This window comes from Solanum verrucosum, unplaced genomic scaffold, assembly GCF_900185275.1.
Source record: "Solanum verrucosum unplaced genomic scaffold, falcon-dt-bn FXZP01000238.1, whole genome shotgun sequence".
NCBI lineage: Eukaryota > Viridiplantae > Streptophyta > Magnoliopsida > Solanales > Solanaceae > Solanum > Solanum verrucosum.
The window spans coordinates 3,032,546-3,048,322 of NW_026020630.1; the positions used below are offsets into that span (position 1 = coordinate 3,032,546).

The 15,777-nt window shown below is 34.3% G+C and overlaps 2 protein-coding genes across 7 annotated transcripts in view; one reads left to right on the plus strand and one right to left on the minus strand.

Moving 5' to 3' along the window:
• Positions 1-9,344, plus strand: part of LOC125811947 (synaptotagmin-5-like) — a 64,718-nt gene extending 55,374 nt beyond the window's left edge. The window contains exons 1-13 of one of the 6 annotated variants that reach the window (XM_049491492.1): positions 1,671-2,141; positions 2,243-2,347; positions 3,160-3,210; positions 3,357-3,477; positions 3,875-3,996; positions 4,671-4,772; positions 5,088-5,162; positions 5,845-5,924; positions 6,578-6,728; positions 6,812-7,042; positions 7,510-7,803; positions 8,346-8,459; positions 8,907-9,344. In XM_049491492.1, the coding sequence (XP_049347449.1) occupies positions 2,037-2,141; positions 2,243-2,347; positions 3,160-3,210; positions 3,357-3,477; positions 3,875-3,996; positions 4,671-4,772; positions 5,088-5,162; positions 5,845-5,924; positions 6,578-6,728; positions 6,812-7,042; positions 7,510-7,803; positions 8,346-8,459; positions 8,907-9,056 (1,701 nt within the window). In that variant the 5' untranslated portion in view covers positions 1,671-2,036 and the 3' untranslated portion in view covers positions 9,057-9,344. Of the gene's footprint in view, positions 1-1,670; positions 2,142-2,242; positions 2,348-3,157; positions 3,211-3,356; positions 3,478-3,874; positions 3,997-4,670; positions 4,773-5,087; positions 5,163-5,844; positions 5,925-6,577; positions 6,729-6,811; positions 7,043-7,509; positions 7,804-8,345; positions 8,460-8,906 lie in introns of those variants that run through there. The other 5 variants (XM_049491491.1, XM_049491494.1, XM_049491493.1 and 2 more) reach the window with 5 other exon arrangements.
• A 535-nt stretch (positions 9,345-9,879) lies between these two features.
• On the minus strand, positions 9,880-14,507 carry LOC125811802 (bifunctional purple acid phosphatase 26-like). Its single transcript, XM_049491345.1, has 9 exons — positions 14,122-14,507; positions 13,237-13,437; positions 12,980-13,091; positions 12,603-12,829; positions 12,352-12,490; positions 11,600-11,820; positions 11,043-11,164; positions 10,453-10,614; positions 9,880-10,238 (listed from the first exon to the last, which is right to left on the minus strand). Exons 1-9 carry the CDS (start codon positions 14,284-14,286, stop codon positions 10,154-10,156), a joined length of 1,434 nt encoding a protein of 477 aa, XP_049347302.1. The 5' UTR covers positions 14,287-14,507; the 3' UTR covers positions 9,880-10,153.
• Positions 14,508-15,777: the final 1,270 nt, after the last annotated feature.

Sequence of the window (15,777 nt, forward strand, 5' to 3'; positions counted from 1 at the left end):
GAGTCATATTTTTTTAGTGGATTTACGTGGGAATCAGTAGTCATAGGCTACAGTTTTGGACTAGTTGTTGGAACTGTCATGTGGAGTCTTATGTTTAAATATCGTAAGCCAAAATGGTTTGTGGAATTTTTCGACGGACTCATGCCTCACAAAAGAAGAAGGCCAAAGAAGAGAGCTCAGAGACGACGGACTTAATGGAAGATTGAGAGGGCCAACTTGTCTTTGTTTGATTTTGTGGAATAATTAGTGAATTTTTCTGGTTCTGTTTTTGTATTTTTAATTTTCTGTTTGTTGTTTATATATGTTTGATAGAAACATAATTATATGTGTGTTATTTTAATATCAATAGTTATTCAAGTTATGTTAGTTTGTTTTTGTTTCAAGTTGATAGAAGTGATCTACACAGCTGCTCATTAGCTATGTTACTCAAACTCTTCAAAAATGTCAACGGGACGTGTTGGATTCTTCAAAAGTAGTGCAATTTTAAGTAACCAACGCTGGTGTCATTATATTTTAGGAGATTCGGAGCAACATAACTCATCAGCATAACAAAACAGGAAAAAGCAAAGCAGTAATCAAATATATCAGTTTGGTTTATGATTGAAATCACTTAATATTAGAAAGTTAATTTTTAAAAAAATTGATGCAGAAGAGTACTCAAAACTACAGAATTGGCTAATAATTTTGTGGTTCTGCATCTTTCTAAACAGAAATCAGCCTTAAAATGTTCTCTAACTCAGTATCAACTTCCGTGATTTTGATTTTGATAATTTTTTTTACATATATTTATACTTCGGTCTTCGTGAACGAAAGTTACGTCTCTGGTTGTTTAGCAACTAATTCATAGTGTTTGATTATCAATGAGGGAAAGGTTTTTTTTAAAAGGGCAAAACGCTCTATATAAGGATTTCTTTTTATTTTTCAGGTTCGAATTCAAGACCTGTGATTCAGTTTCATCTGGATCTTTACTATCTGCAAAACTACATGTCAAAGTTATTTTTGATGGACTAAAATAGACTTATTCCCAAATTTAATTTAACAAAGAGAAAAATATAATCAAATTATTTAAAAATTAAGAAAGATAAATTAAAACTTTACATAATTTGACCACATGGCAAAATATAATTGGTTAAAAATATTGCCCCACAAATAGTCAACTCACCTGTCAGAAAAATGACATTCCTATTTTCTTTTCCTAATTTTAGTTTGGACACTTTGAAAACAATTAAAGTATCTTTGTCTGGTTATGGCCGTTCAAAAGCTTTGATTATAACAAGAAAGATGATTGAAAACATCAGTTTTCTTCGTTTTAATTTGTTTGTTTTATTATTTTTTTGAAATATTTTTATAATTTTAATTTATTTATCGTACTTTAATTTGTCTCAAAAAGAGTAATTTTTTTCATTTTGAACATCTTTTTATTTCAACGTTTCACATAATATATATTTAAAACTACAACATTAAAAGATATTTTGATATGTCTTTTTATATAACTTTAATTTAATATTATATCATTAAAATTCTTCTTTACTTAGATATACTTTTTTATTTTGAATTTTAAATTTCAAAATTCCACGTGACATGTTTAAAAATCATTTTAAAAGCATACGATTCAAAGATTTTTTTTAACTTTCTTAGACTTATATCAAGTCGGTAAAAACTAGACAAACAAATTAAAATGAAGTTTCACTTTTCAATACATATTCCAACTTTCATTGAGTCTCAAGATATACTTTTTAATTTTATTTTTTTTCAACAATTTACCTGTTGGAAGAATCCCACCAGAAGAAAACTCCAAAAAAAAGATTAAAAATCCCAACTTTGAGTTCTTCTTTGAACAATTTTAAGTTTCAGTGAATCTCAAGATGTAATTTTTTTTCAAGAATTCATCTTTTAGGAAAACCCCATAAGAAGAAAACTCCAAAAACAGATTCAAAATCTCACCTTTTTTTAGATCTTTTCAACATTTTTCAGTTTATTAGCTTACAAAAATCACTGAACAAGGAAGAAGGGATTCAAGAAAAAGTGGAATAAAAATGTCATTTGTTTTAGGGGTTGTGTTTGGAATAGCATTTGGACTTGCTATAATAGTTGCTTTTGTGAAATCTGAAAATGCTAGATCCAAACAACGTACTGATCTGGTTAGTCAACTAAAGTCTTTGTTTTTTTTTTGGATTTTTATTTTTTTCCATTTCTGGGTTTTTTTTTGTATTTATGTTGTTTTTTTGGTTGAATTGTAAAGGCTAGTGGAATTGCTGCATTTGCTAGAATGACAGTGGAAGATTCAAGAAAAATCTTTACACCAGAACAATACCCTTCTTGGGTTGTTTTCTCAAATCAACAAAAGGTGAAATCTTTAACTTTTTTTTAGGATGTATTTGGTAGGACATAGTGGCGGAGTCAGAATTTTTAGTTTATATGGGTTCTAGACCACTGTTCTTTTTGTTTTGTTGGGTTTCTGAAAGCTATGTTGCTTGGACACTCAGAAAATGTTGTTTGTACCCATTTTGGATTCTCTAAAGTTGCACTAGTTTGGAGTATACGACACTAACCATCAACCGTAACCATTTTTGAAGAGTCCGAGCAACATTGACTGAAAAGACTATTTTTACATCTTATAACATTAATATAGGGTTAAACCAAAGCTACTGGATTTTGATGTACTTGTAGCTAAAGCAATGTCAGTTATCATAAATCTGAAAAATGACTTATTTTCTGGAAAATGTTTTTTGTGTTTGGTTGGAGAATGGAAAGCTTTTCTGGGAGAAGACATTTATTGAAGATTGAATAAGCAAATCGGATAGTGTTTTGGTGAAAAATATTTGAGTAGTAAAGATTGATAATAATGTTTATATGTTGAGATAATTGTTTGCTCCTTTTTGGTGGAAAATGTTTTCGCAAAACATATGTTCTAGCAACCAAAATCAGAAAAAAGAGATTACAAACACACCGTTGATGTCCTTATCTGTTTTTGGAGCACATAGTGACCATATAAGATCATTGAGATTAAATTCATGCATTATGGTTCAAATTGTGGTCTTTGGTTGCAAGACTGTCCCTTTATGGACTTTGTTTATTTTCTATCTAGAATAGATGTTGTGATTTAGTTTATTGAGAGCAAAAAATGACCTTTTAAATTTTTCAATTTTTTTCTTACAGTTGGCATGGCTTAATTCTCATCTTGAAAAGATCTGGCCATATGTGGATGAGGTTAGGGGTTCAATGTCTATACATAGTTTAGTTTCTCACTCTATTGCGATTCTGCAATTTTCTGTATCCCCCTTTTTTTGGTTCTGATTTCTGATTGTTGGAACTTTTTTGTTGCTAATTGAGTCGGTATGGGTATATATGGTCAGGCAGCATCAGAACTAGTAAAGTCAAGTGTGGAGCCAATTTTGGAACAATATAGGCCTGTGATTTTGGCGTCGTTAAAGTTTTCAAAGTTCACTCTTGGTACAGTTGCTCCACAATTCACAGGTTAGTAGACGATGGCTGGCGTAACATGCCTCAAAGCTCTTGCATATTGTACTACCTTAAAGTTTTAGGAGTCACTTATACATATGAACAAACTTATCAGTCCTCTAGGTCTTTATGGCATGCTTATGTTTGGAGTAGCATAACATTTCCCTGCACGGACACCACCACCATCAAAAAAAAAAAAAAAACTGCATAACATTTTCCTGCCATTTATAGCCTCTTGAGATGTCAAAATGTGACAAATAATTTGAGACAGGCAGGGGTATAAAAGATATTCAAACCTCAAAGAGCAATCCTAGCATCTCGTGTTAGTTAATCCTTAATAAAAGAAACTGCTTGTGAGGATGAATCTCACTACATTTAACAAATGCTTGATCTCATATATATGCCACTGCAGGGATTTCTATTATTGAAGATGGAAGTGAGGGTATTACTATGGAATTAGAGATGCAATGGGATGGGAATCCAAGCATAATACTCGATATCATGACCTATGTTGGTGTAGCATTACCGGTGCAGGTAATTAGTTTCACCATATGTTGCCCGGACTCTCCAAACATGTAGCCGCACCCGTGTCGGATTCTCCAAAATTGCACTACTTTTGGAGTATCTGACACGCACCCATCAACATTTTTTGAAGAATCCGAACAACATACTTTCACCTCAGAGTTGTGCCACATACTTTAACTGTTTCACATGATATGGTCCTAATTTCTGCTGAGATGCAAGTATTTCTGTTATCTCTTTGAATACTCAAATTGAAGAATGCACTGTTATTACTTGATGTCCTCAAGTCTGCGTTTATTGTTTCTGGAAGAGCTTGTACTTATCGAATTATGTTTTCTATAAAAGCTTGTTGAAATGGGGAACAAACAACTGTTTCAGCTTAACTAGTCTGTATTTTGTGTCTTACACTTGCAAGTTATCCCATATGATTTGCATGGACATGCTCTGCTTATGTGTTTTTCTTGGACTGAGCACAAAATGAAAAGTTAAATGTCATTATATTCCCTGCGATACGTCCTTAATAGTAATCTAAAAGAGTTGCACGGTTTAAGAGTGAAGAAATGAAGACACTAGTAATTTATCCACGGAAGTTTCTATTTTAGTTCCTGAAATATTTGCATCATGCTATGTTCCAACTCTTATGAATCAGATTTTAACTTTGTGATTATTGTTCTCCTTTCATTTAGGTGAAAAACATCGGGTTTACTGGTATTTTCAGGCTCATCTTCAGGCCACTTGTTGACGAGTTTCCTTGCTTCGGAGCTGTATGTTATTCTCTAAGGCAGAAGGTGTTGTATAAACCTCATTTTTTCTTTTTTCTTTCATTTGCCTGTGTAGCACTTTGTGCACATACATGCACTGAAACCAATTAAAGCATGTTATTTATACAATCAATTAAAACCAAAGCTATTCCTTTTGTTTTGAATTAAAACTAGATTCTGAGTGCTTAATTGAGTATCAACTCGGTCTACAATTCAGGGATTTAATCACATGTCTATTTTAATTTGGATGTTGATATTCAAGATAGGCTACTCACGTGCATATCTCACAACTTTCCCCTAAACTCTATAGGAAAAATGACGAGTAAATTTCATTGTTTGCAGAAAAAGCTGGATTTTACGCTTAAAGTAATTGGTGGTGACATGACAGCAATTCCTGGCCTTTCTGATGCAATTGAGGTTTGGGCGAACTCTTACCACTAAATATGTTTCTCTGTTTTGTTATCCTTCCACAACAACCAATGCAGTTTGATGTGGATGTAATTGTTCTTTGATAAAGTTGATGAGATGTAACGAAGGCCTACAGATGCCATGAATATTTGGCTGGCGTAGCCTAGCCTTATTTTGTTTCCCCTTATTCTTTCTCAAAAGAGAAACGGAAGGAACAGAGAATTGAAAATTTTGAAGTAGTGGCTTAGTGTTATAATTACAAGGATAGGGTGTTTTTGTAGTGGTTAACTTCATCCTTGTTTAGGAAATTCGGGAGCTTGATTCACGACCTGTAAACAAGATAAAACTATTTCTCATGTTTCCTTGATAAACATTCTATGTTGTCTTGAACTTTCCTAAAACTTCTAATTTCAATATGGATAACAGTATATAATTGAAAATTGAAATGGCACATACATTTATGAGAATCAAGGAGTGTTATGTGAAAATTTTCAAACAAAAATTCTATTGTTTCTTGGTGCATTCTCTAAGACTGTTCTCATTTGAGAAAAGAGTGGAACAACAGATTTGCTGCTTTGAGTTGTTTGCATGAACTTGAGTCCTTTTATGCAGTCATAAAATGGAATGCTTAACAAATGTTAGTGATGATTTACTACACACTAGGTGTACTAAAATGAATTTATTTCTCCAGGGAACCATCCGGGACGCTGTTGAAGACTCTATTACGTGGCCAGTTCGAAAAGTTATTCCCATTTTACCTGGGGATTATAGGTACTGATATTGACAATGAATTCTTTGAACAATCTTGGTTTCACTGACCCACTTTATCTTTGGGCTGCCCCGATCTTGGTTCAAGCAAACACATTTAGTTCTCGTTGAACCTCGGAAGGACCTTTGAATAGTCCCTCCATTCCAACTAATTTGTCTTTACTTACCATTTTAGTCCTTTTAAAAAAGAATGCTTCTTTCCTTTTTTGATAACTCTTTAATTCTAACTTTCCACTTGGCATCTTTAAGACCACAAGATCAAAGAACATTTTGAGACATTCTATATATCTTTAATTTAAGACCACATGATTCGAAAGTTCTCTTTACTTTCTTAAACTCCGTGCCAAGTCAAAACCAGACAAACAAATTGAAACGAAGGGAGTACAAGATTTCCAAAAGCAGAATTGGGACTAAGATTTGGAGAGTAGTCCCCTCAACTTGTGTCGGACTTCAATCCATTTTGCATTGAAGTAGGAATGTCAAAATGTTGTCTCATGCAACTTCGTAAATATCTCATGTTTTGATCGGAGCTGTAAAAGAATTTTTTCTGTGGATCCTTCTGCATATGTATTTTAACAGAAAAAGACAAGTTTAACATTTAGATTTTGATTGGCAACTGCTTAATCCTTATTGACATTCTATTTTCTTGTTGACAGTGATCTTGAACTGAAGCCTACCGGAGTATTGGAGGTGAAACTTGTTCAAGCAAAGGAGTTAACAAATAAAGACCTCATTGGAAAATCTGATCCTTTCGCTGTATTATATGTACGCCCTCTACGAGACAGAATGAAGAAGAGCAAAATAATTGTAAGTTATTCATCTATTTCCCTGGAAAAGTTTCTTTAATTCATTTGATCAAGTTAAGATTAAAGTAAGAATCTTTATTTCAGAACAACGATTTGAACCCAATTTGGAATGAGCATTTTGAGTTCGTAGTCGAAGATCCATTGACACAACACTTAGTGGTAAAAATCTATGACGATGAAGGGCTTCAGTCAGCTGAACTAATTGGATGTGCCCATATCTGTTTGAATGAGCTTGAGCCTGGTAAAGTGAAGGATATCTGGTTGAAGTTGGTGAAAGATTTGGAAATTCAGAGAGATCAGAAAAATAGGGGCCAGGTGACGACTCCGACTCCTTTTTACTTTCCATGGCCATGTTCAGATGCATGCTGTAGTAGCTAGAAATATACCACATATAGTACTCGTAAATTTGATGGAAAATATATGCACAAAATAAAAAATGTTGGAAAGCTAGTGATTTTTTAGCAATAATTTTATTAAACAGCATTTTACTGTTCAAAATGAGTGGCACCCAGAGGATCCGAACCCCTTTTCAATTTTACTTTTCATGTATATACAATAGATGTTGAATCCCCTCGGCTTCCTGGTGTATTTATTTCTTTTTATTTTGCATCCCCTTATTGAAAATTCTAATAATGGCTCGGGCACTGGTGGCACTGATTGTCCTGTGAATAGTACGAGTTTGTTCCCAGACCCAACTTGTGGGATTATTGTAAATTGTTAGCAGAACTCATAGAATAGTCTCTGTGCTTGATGTGTTAACTGTTCTCATTATCTTTGGTTAGGTGCACTTGGAGCTATTGTACTGCCCGAATGGCATGAACAATGGGCTAAGTAACCCTTTTTCTCAGAATGAGTCGATGACTTCATTAGAGAGAGTTCTTAAAAACTCGGCAGAAGGAAAAGAAGCTAGTCCAAACGGAAGTGAAATCAACAATAGAAGAGAGGTAATAGTACGAGGGGTACTTTCTGTTACCGTGGTATCAGCTGATGATCTGCCCCCAGCTGATATAGGGGGGAAGGCTGACCCCTACGTTGTTCTGATCATGAAGAAGGCTCAAATCAAGAACAAAACCAGGGTATCCTTTCTTCGTATTATTTAATTTTCGGTAAATTTATTTATAATGTTTTTCCTTTTTTGGTAAGTAGGAGAAGAAACAGTATGCCATGATCCTCATTTTTGCATATGATCTCTATGTAGCTTTGTCTCGGACTCTGTATTATACACTCGATAAGTACAAATAATTAATTTCAACCCTAGTAAATCAAATGAATTGTTGGAGAATCCCAAAGTCGAACAACTTATCGGAAAAACAAGAAACCTGAACTTGAGCCCATAAGGTTAAAATCCTGAATCCACCTCCACTAATATTGAGTCTATGGGAACCACCAAGTTCGTATATTCTTGTTTACAGTAATTTGCCTCAAGTATCAACATTCATAACTAGATATCTTGCTGAATGGTACTAACAATAACTACACCTCAATCCAAAGCAAGTTAGGGTTGGCTATATGAATTTTCAGTGTTCATGTCACAACATCTTAGCTCATCTAATTTTATATGATGCTGATCATCACATCCCAAAAAAAAATTCTAACGTTTATTATCTGTTTCCCTTAGGTTGTAAATGAAAGTCTAAACCCGGTATGGAATCAAACTTTTGACTTTGTTGTTGAGGACGGATTACATGACATGCTAATGCTGGAAGTCTGGGACCATGACACGTTTGGAAAGGTAAGAGTATCTGCCCCTTGAATAAGTTCCATATGATTATCCGATGACAATTTTTGGTCCTCACGCAATATATCATCAAGCACTTGTTTAACATCATTAGTATCTTTACATAACCTCATAGCCCAACACGCCCATTACTTGTTTAACATCATTAGTAAACAATGAGCTAAACAATAATGCCAATATATCATTAAGCATTGGAAAAGCGCTCATGTAATGGGCGTGTTGGCCTATGGTCCATTGTTTAGCTCATCTTGATCCTGCCCATCTCAGTCAAGTTTTCTTTGAGCGGGCAACTCATTTTGACCCGGCCAAATTTAGCCTAACTCGCGCATTTAACACCCCTACGTGCAAGTATATATAAATTTCGGAGAGTACCTTTGTCATATCATATTTCTTGACTATTGTATTGATTCATTTTTCGAATTCTTCCAACTTTCTTCACAGGATTTCATGGGAAGATGCATACTGACTTTAACAAGGGTTCTAATGGAAGGTGAATACAAAGACACGTACGAATTAGCCGAGGCTAAATCAGGGAAACTGAACTTGCATCTCAAATGGAATCCACAGCCAATATACAGAGACTACCAATGATGAACATCAAACTTCAGTTTTACATTCTTGTTAGTTTTGTACAGGGAGTAAAATTTCTTTGATTCCCTAATAGACTGGGAACGACAGCACGTATAATCGAATATTTTCTGTACATGATTTAATAATAACAGAAGAGAGATACTGTAAAGCTGTGAAACTTTTGAAGAGAAGCTGAAGTTGAAGCTGGACAAGAATAAAAATTGAGTAATTTTTCTAGTTGAAGTTATTATGTACTACTAGCAACTCTCTTTTTAGCCTTGGCTATATGACAATTTTTCATTCGTTGAAGTGTGTGACTATCTGAGCACATTTTTATTTACCCAATGATGTCTTCGACACAACCTCTCGTGTGTGAGCTTGATTCGTTTTTAATGGGCCAAGGATGTGAATTTTCTTTGTTTTGATAATGGTTGGCATAGAGACTCGAACTAGGGACCTCTACCTACTATGATACCAAGTGTGATGGATCATCTCATCTAAAAGTAGATTTTTTTCTTTTTTGGTTTCCCACTCGATACCTGCTTTGGGTCTGACTAATTCGGATTCATGCTGGGAAGTTTCACTTTAGGGGAGTAAAACGCTCCTTATCAAAGAAGACTCCATATCCATAGGTCAAATCCGAGACCTTTTTTTAAGGGTGAATGAGTATTTACTGCTTCACCACAACCTTTGATGGCGGGTAAGATTTTTCTCAAAAGAAAAACTAAAAACTAGCCTATTAAATATTCTGAAGGAACATTCATCTTCTAAAACTAGAATAAAATAAATTAAGTAAATGCATTGTGAATATTCAAATAAAATAATTCTTCAGAAACTGAAATGATGCAGCGAACAGCACAAATTCTTATTTGAATGATAAATATTTGGTGGAAATTTAGCCAAATAGTCCAATAACATACCCCGTATAATCCCACAACTAAGGTCTGGGAAAGGTAGTGTGTACGCACACCTTTTTTGATAAACCCTCGGCTCAAGTAATTAGCCAAATAGTCCAAGAAAGCAAATAGATATTCAAACTTATTAGTTGCCATTGGGATATTAATCTATATGGCCATAAAACTGCAACTAAGTTGAGAGCAAGTTGCAGAAATATGTTCTCACAGTTGTGCAGTTGAAGCCCTGTTTAAAATGAGTGAACGGAGACGATATTGATTCGACTTTCTCTGCTGATGATTCTGTCCCCTGCATGACCATAAATCGCGTGAGTTTAACCTTTATATACTGACAATGTGAAAAAAATCGCCTAAATGATAACACTACTGATATTTGTCCATAGTAAGTGAGATTAGTCCTCGGAAAATAAGACAGATTATCTACTACAGTAAGTTAAAAGGAAAATTCAATTCAGATTCTCCAGATGAAATATATTCTGCAAAGGTAGGAAGATCATACTGACCAGTACAGATTGTGTAACACGAATGAGTCGATTTTAACTTTCTTTCCATCGTCATTTCTGTTCCAATGGTAGAATGCATGTGTTCTGTTCTTAATCTCTAGTGTAGAATGACCATAACTGGATTCGCGGAACGCAGAGTAATCTGGTTGAGGATCTCTAAATCTGCAGAAATAAACAAATGAATCTATAGTTCTAGAGCAATTTAAGAAGTTATAAGGCAGTTGAAGCACATAAGCAAGGTGCACGAAACATCACATATTTACGCAGGGTCCAAGGAAGGGCCACACCACAAGGGAGTGTGTGATGTAGAAAGCATACACTAATGCAAGGATCAGTTACTGAGTTCACGGCTCAAACTCATGACCTATAGGTCACACGGGGACAACTTGATCGTTGCTCCAAGTATCCCAATATGTTTATAGTACATACGTATTTATAAGTGTTCTTCTAAAATCTTACTAGTGCAGTACATGTATCCTAATAAATGGATCGAGTGAATTCATGTACTCGAGATGAACCTAGTTTATTAACCTAATGAGCACATTGTAATGTCATTCACGAGCGATTCTCTGCAATAACATGTAACTTACCTTGCAGCAAGACCTTCTTTATTTCCTCCATCACCAACAGTTATGTAAACTGGAGCTGTTTCATCAGGTACGGGATAGGGATCACCACTCGAGATGTTAAAGTGTATATTTGATATGCGATACTGGAAAAGAGAAAGAAAATTGTTAGCATTGTCAACTTCAGAAGAAGGAAACGAAGGCATATTATCAACTCTCTTATAGTTCATAAGATACATACTCCCTCAGTCCCTCCGTTTCATTTTGTTCGTTGTCTTACTTTCCTTTTTAGTATGTTTCAAAGCGAATGTCTCTTTCCTTTTTTGGCAATTCTTTAATTCTAACTTTCCATATGGCATGTTTAAGACGACAAAATTAAAGGGCATTTTGGTACATTCTATGTATTTTTAGTTTAAGATCACAAGATTCAAAAGTATTACTTATTTACATTCTTAAACTCCGTGCCAAGTCAAAACCAGACAAACAAATTGAAATAGAAGGAGTATTACATGTTTGTTCTCTTTTTTTTCTTTGTCCTAGGACGAGTAGGAAAACCAGTACTATGAAATGAAGTGACTTACTGATCGTTCGTAGGCGTGGACATGACCAGAAAAGATCACATCAACTTTGTGTTCGATAAACCATGCTTCGAAGACGGATCTCATACTTTCTCCCTCCATGAAATGAGCTACATTACTGTTGTAGATAGGAACATGCATAAGAACTATAAGCCAAGGAGTTTTCTCTCTGTCCACATTTTTGAATTCCTCTCTCAGCCACTTCCATTGTGGTGTATATTTTACTGCATTATAGAAAACATAGAGACTAAGTACCTGTGGGAACAAATGCTTACTCCGCAACAATTCTCGATATGTCTATAAACGTCGAAAAAAGGGCCTTAAGGTTGTTACTTCGCGTTTAAGAACATCAAGAACGATTACTTTATCCTAAACCTGAAGAGGTTAGAACTTCGCGAAAATCATAAAATCAGCATTGTTGAAGAAGTGTGTGACCCTCTCATCTAAAAGCTTAAGCTGTTAGAGAGAGAGCACTTATATTTACTTGATTATATTCTCAACACGCTCTCTCATGTGTAGGCCTAATTCTTTCTTCCCTTGTGGACCAAGTACGTGGAAATTCTTTCTAATAATGAGTGGTGTGGTCTGATACCATGTTGAAGTCTGTGACCATCTCATCTCAGAGGTTAAATTGTTAGAGAGAAAACGTTTTCATTTACTTAATTATATTCTCAACAAGTACCTCAGATCGACAAGGTCAAAATAGCTAACAACAGAAACAAACAAGAATCATGAAACAGGAACAGATAAATTACCGAAAGGAGAGTAGGTTGATAGCACAATTATGTGAGCAGACGCCCTCCTGATGGAATACCAAAGCGGACTAGTGCTGTTTGAAGCTTGATATGGTGTCGGATATCTGTACAGATACGACTTGAACATAGTTACTTCTCCCTGTGCATAATAAGAAACAGTCGATTTTTTAAAACACTGCTATAATTCTGCATATAGAATTTAGCAACACTATGTTAAGCATATGAACTTGAGCTGTGTTGCAGGACTTCACCATATATGGCATATATTCTATCTCATGATTCCCAGTATTCCAAATCCACGGTTGATATGCTGTACTTGGTTCAACAAAGCGGCCCCATGAATCCCAACGGACTCCAACATCATGATACTTATATCTGTCCGCATAAGATAGATCTCCCACAAACAAGACACTCTTAGCTCCACTATTCATGTAATGCTGAAGAGTCGAAAGAGAATTATATGTCTGTCCGAGATCACCTGGAAAGAACGACACACGAACACTAATAATGACACACTGAACTACCAATAGTGGAAAAATACACGATAAGAGTTCAGATGTGCACAAACGTCATTATGTCGTAAAGTATAATTCAGACAAATGGGAAATGAAATATATAAACTACTCACCTATGATACCAAATGTGTATGAAGCATCTGGATCAACCTTTGGAGGAGTTTCAAACCAAAAGTTTCTAGCAGAGTCACCATTTCCGATTTCATAGTAATACTTTGTGTCATACTATAACAGAGGTAATACATAACTGATCAAACTAGACAGTACTTTATGCAAATACAATAGCATAATGTATATGACACTTAAACGAAGAGATGACATTGCGATTCTTTCCTTGTCTAAAACTATAAAAACGAAGAGTTTTTATTACCTGAAGTCCGTTAAGAAAGCACTTGTGTATATATCCAGACTTGTAGGTGTAAAATGTGTAGTTTGTGAATGATCCTTTAGCTGTAAAATCATATTTTCCCTTAGATAATCCGTAACGTACTTCACTAGACCCCGGTTTATCAGGCGTAACCCATGAGACTATTACAGACTTTCCTTCATAGTCACCCTGTGTTATATGCACCTATAATAGAATGAAGTTATTAGCATTTTAGATGACACATAAACAGATAAGAAACTGCATTTTATCCACAGTAGACAGAACGTTGCACTCGAAGATTATGAGTACAGCTGTCGATATTACAATGTATTTCATCATCACCTACACAGTTGTAACAGCACATGAGAACTAGTAGTGGTTAAACTCGAAAGGGGGGATTGTTGTTAAATGCCTAGAGGACTCGGCTTGGCCAAACCTCATTAAATCCTTGTGTTATATTCTCTTCTCTATTTGCTTTGATTGTGTGATTGTGTGCTAGTTACCCCATGATCTTCCACAACACTTGCCTTAGGCAAATCCCATATCGAAAAGGAAAGGGAAAGTTAGTTACCTTAATGGTCATATAAAGGCAAGTTCAGGATTCAACCGTTGAGGCGTCTTTTGCACAAAACCTCAAGGCCCAAAATCCTAGAGGTGACTCATAAGGGTCGGGCCAAAACGGACAATACCTTAACAGTTGAACCTAAGCCATGACAACAATGATCATACACAACTTTGTACTATCAGTATGCAATTTGACACTGAGCTATATAAATCATGCTATACTCGAATTGAGCATATTATATCAAGTTCGCGAAGATGCTACACAAAAACTAAACACACTACCTCATAGAAGATCAAAACAGAACAAAAGGTAAAGTAACTTACTTGTTGTGGAGCATTGTAACCTTTAGGAACTGCAAACACTTCATTTTCAAGAGGGATATCAACAGCTGGAAACTCACTACGAACAAATGAACTCGTTACACCAGCATTTCCATTGTCTGTCAATGTCAAAAACACGAACAATGAAAAGAAAAGATGAAGCAACATTGCCTCCTCTCAAGTAACAATATTTCAACGAAACCAATTAACGATTCACTGCATCCAGAGCAAACCAATGTAGTTATTAAAAACGGAAAATTTGAAAGGCAAACCTTATGTTAAAGAAGAAAAAAAATCAAAGTATATGCTTAGGTGAACATATATATCTATGTTTGTTGACAAATGACAAAATATAATTGATCAAATTCGCGGACGTTCCTATGAGGAAACACTCATGATACTAGAACTCATGCCTTATCGAGCAGACTAAATTGGGAAGTAAGACAAACAAACTGAAACGTAGGAAGAGTTGTTTTTTCAACAAAGGGAGTTCACTTGTACCTTTTTGTGTCCGTTCTTATTTATACTGTCAGCGTATATAACTTAAGTTCATGAATTTGCATTTGAACAACATGAAAGTGATAAAGAAAAGTACCTTGAAAAATTGAAATTAATCACAAGCTAGCTAGGGAATTGAAGTGAAAATATTGGTAAGTTGTTTATTTTTTGGTATTGTTAGTATTATTATTATTATTGAAATAGAATTGTTTATTTGATGAGTAAACTTTGAGTATAAGTAGAAAATAAGAATGATGAGTAAAGATAGCAGCTTGATATGGCGCAAGATTGGATCATTCAAAATGTGTTGTCTCAGTCAATTATTGGATGGAATGTCACTTTCTTTGTATGTTCTTTTTTTATTTTCAATTCGATGTTCTATATTTATATTAAATTTTGATTCAATTTATATTTGTGTTGAGAAGATTTATATTGTGAGTTAAAAGGATTCCCTCATGACAAAAGGAATTTCATACATTTAATTGCACGATTTGTACTTTAAATAAACTGGTCTTTAATTTTTGTATTTTAAAAATAACTTACGTCTAATAGGGCATAAATTCTTTTTAAGGCACGAGACATATATATATAAGTTCTTTAAAAGTGTGGGGTGTAACTTGTTGAATTAAGTTGTGTTGTCTCAGTCAGTTATTGGATGGGATGGGATGTCTCTTTCTTCTTGTTTTTTTTCAAAAGATTTTTTTTTTTGGTTTCCGACTAGATATTTTGTATTTTTATTTTTTTTAAAAGATATTTTGTATTTATATTGTGGTTTGATTTAGTTTAAATTTATGACGGGAAGTCTTATATCTCACTCACATAGGGGATTTCATACATTTAATTACATAATTTGCCCTTGTTGATTTTAAATTTTTTTCCCTTTAAAATCAACTTAAATCTTAATTTTTGTGGTTTAAAAACTTACTAAAGATAAAAAGAAACACTCTTTTTTTAGACTGATGAAAAAGAACGCTTATATTGAGACGGGAAAGTATAATCTAATTATTATTTTTTAATAACAGTGATGTCCAGATCAAATTGCGATAAGTATAAATCAACCAGTTTTAAGATCTAGTTTTATTTGTTTTTTTGTACTGAAATTTAAATCTATTTTAAAATTCCAGTGGGATGGGAAGTTTGTTTAAAGTGATTTCTTTTGTG

Coding starts and splice junctions, on each gene's coding strand:
- LOC125811802 (XM_049491345.1), bottom strand. CDS start 14,286: ATGTTGCTTCATCTTTTCTTTTCATTGTTCGTGTTTTTGACATTGACA. Junction 13,092..13,236: donor GCTTTCTTAACGGACTTCAG/GTAATAAAAACT, acceptor CCTCTGTTATAG/TATGACACAAAGTATTACTA. Junction 10,239..10,452: donor GTGTTACACAATCTGTACTG/GTCAGTATGATC, acceptor ATGGTCATGCAG/GGGACAGAATCATCAGCAGA.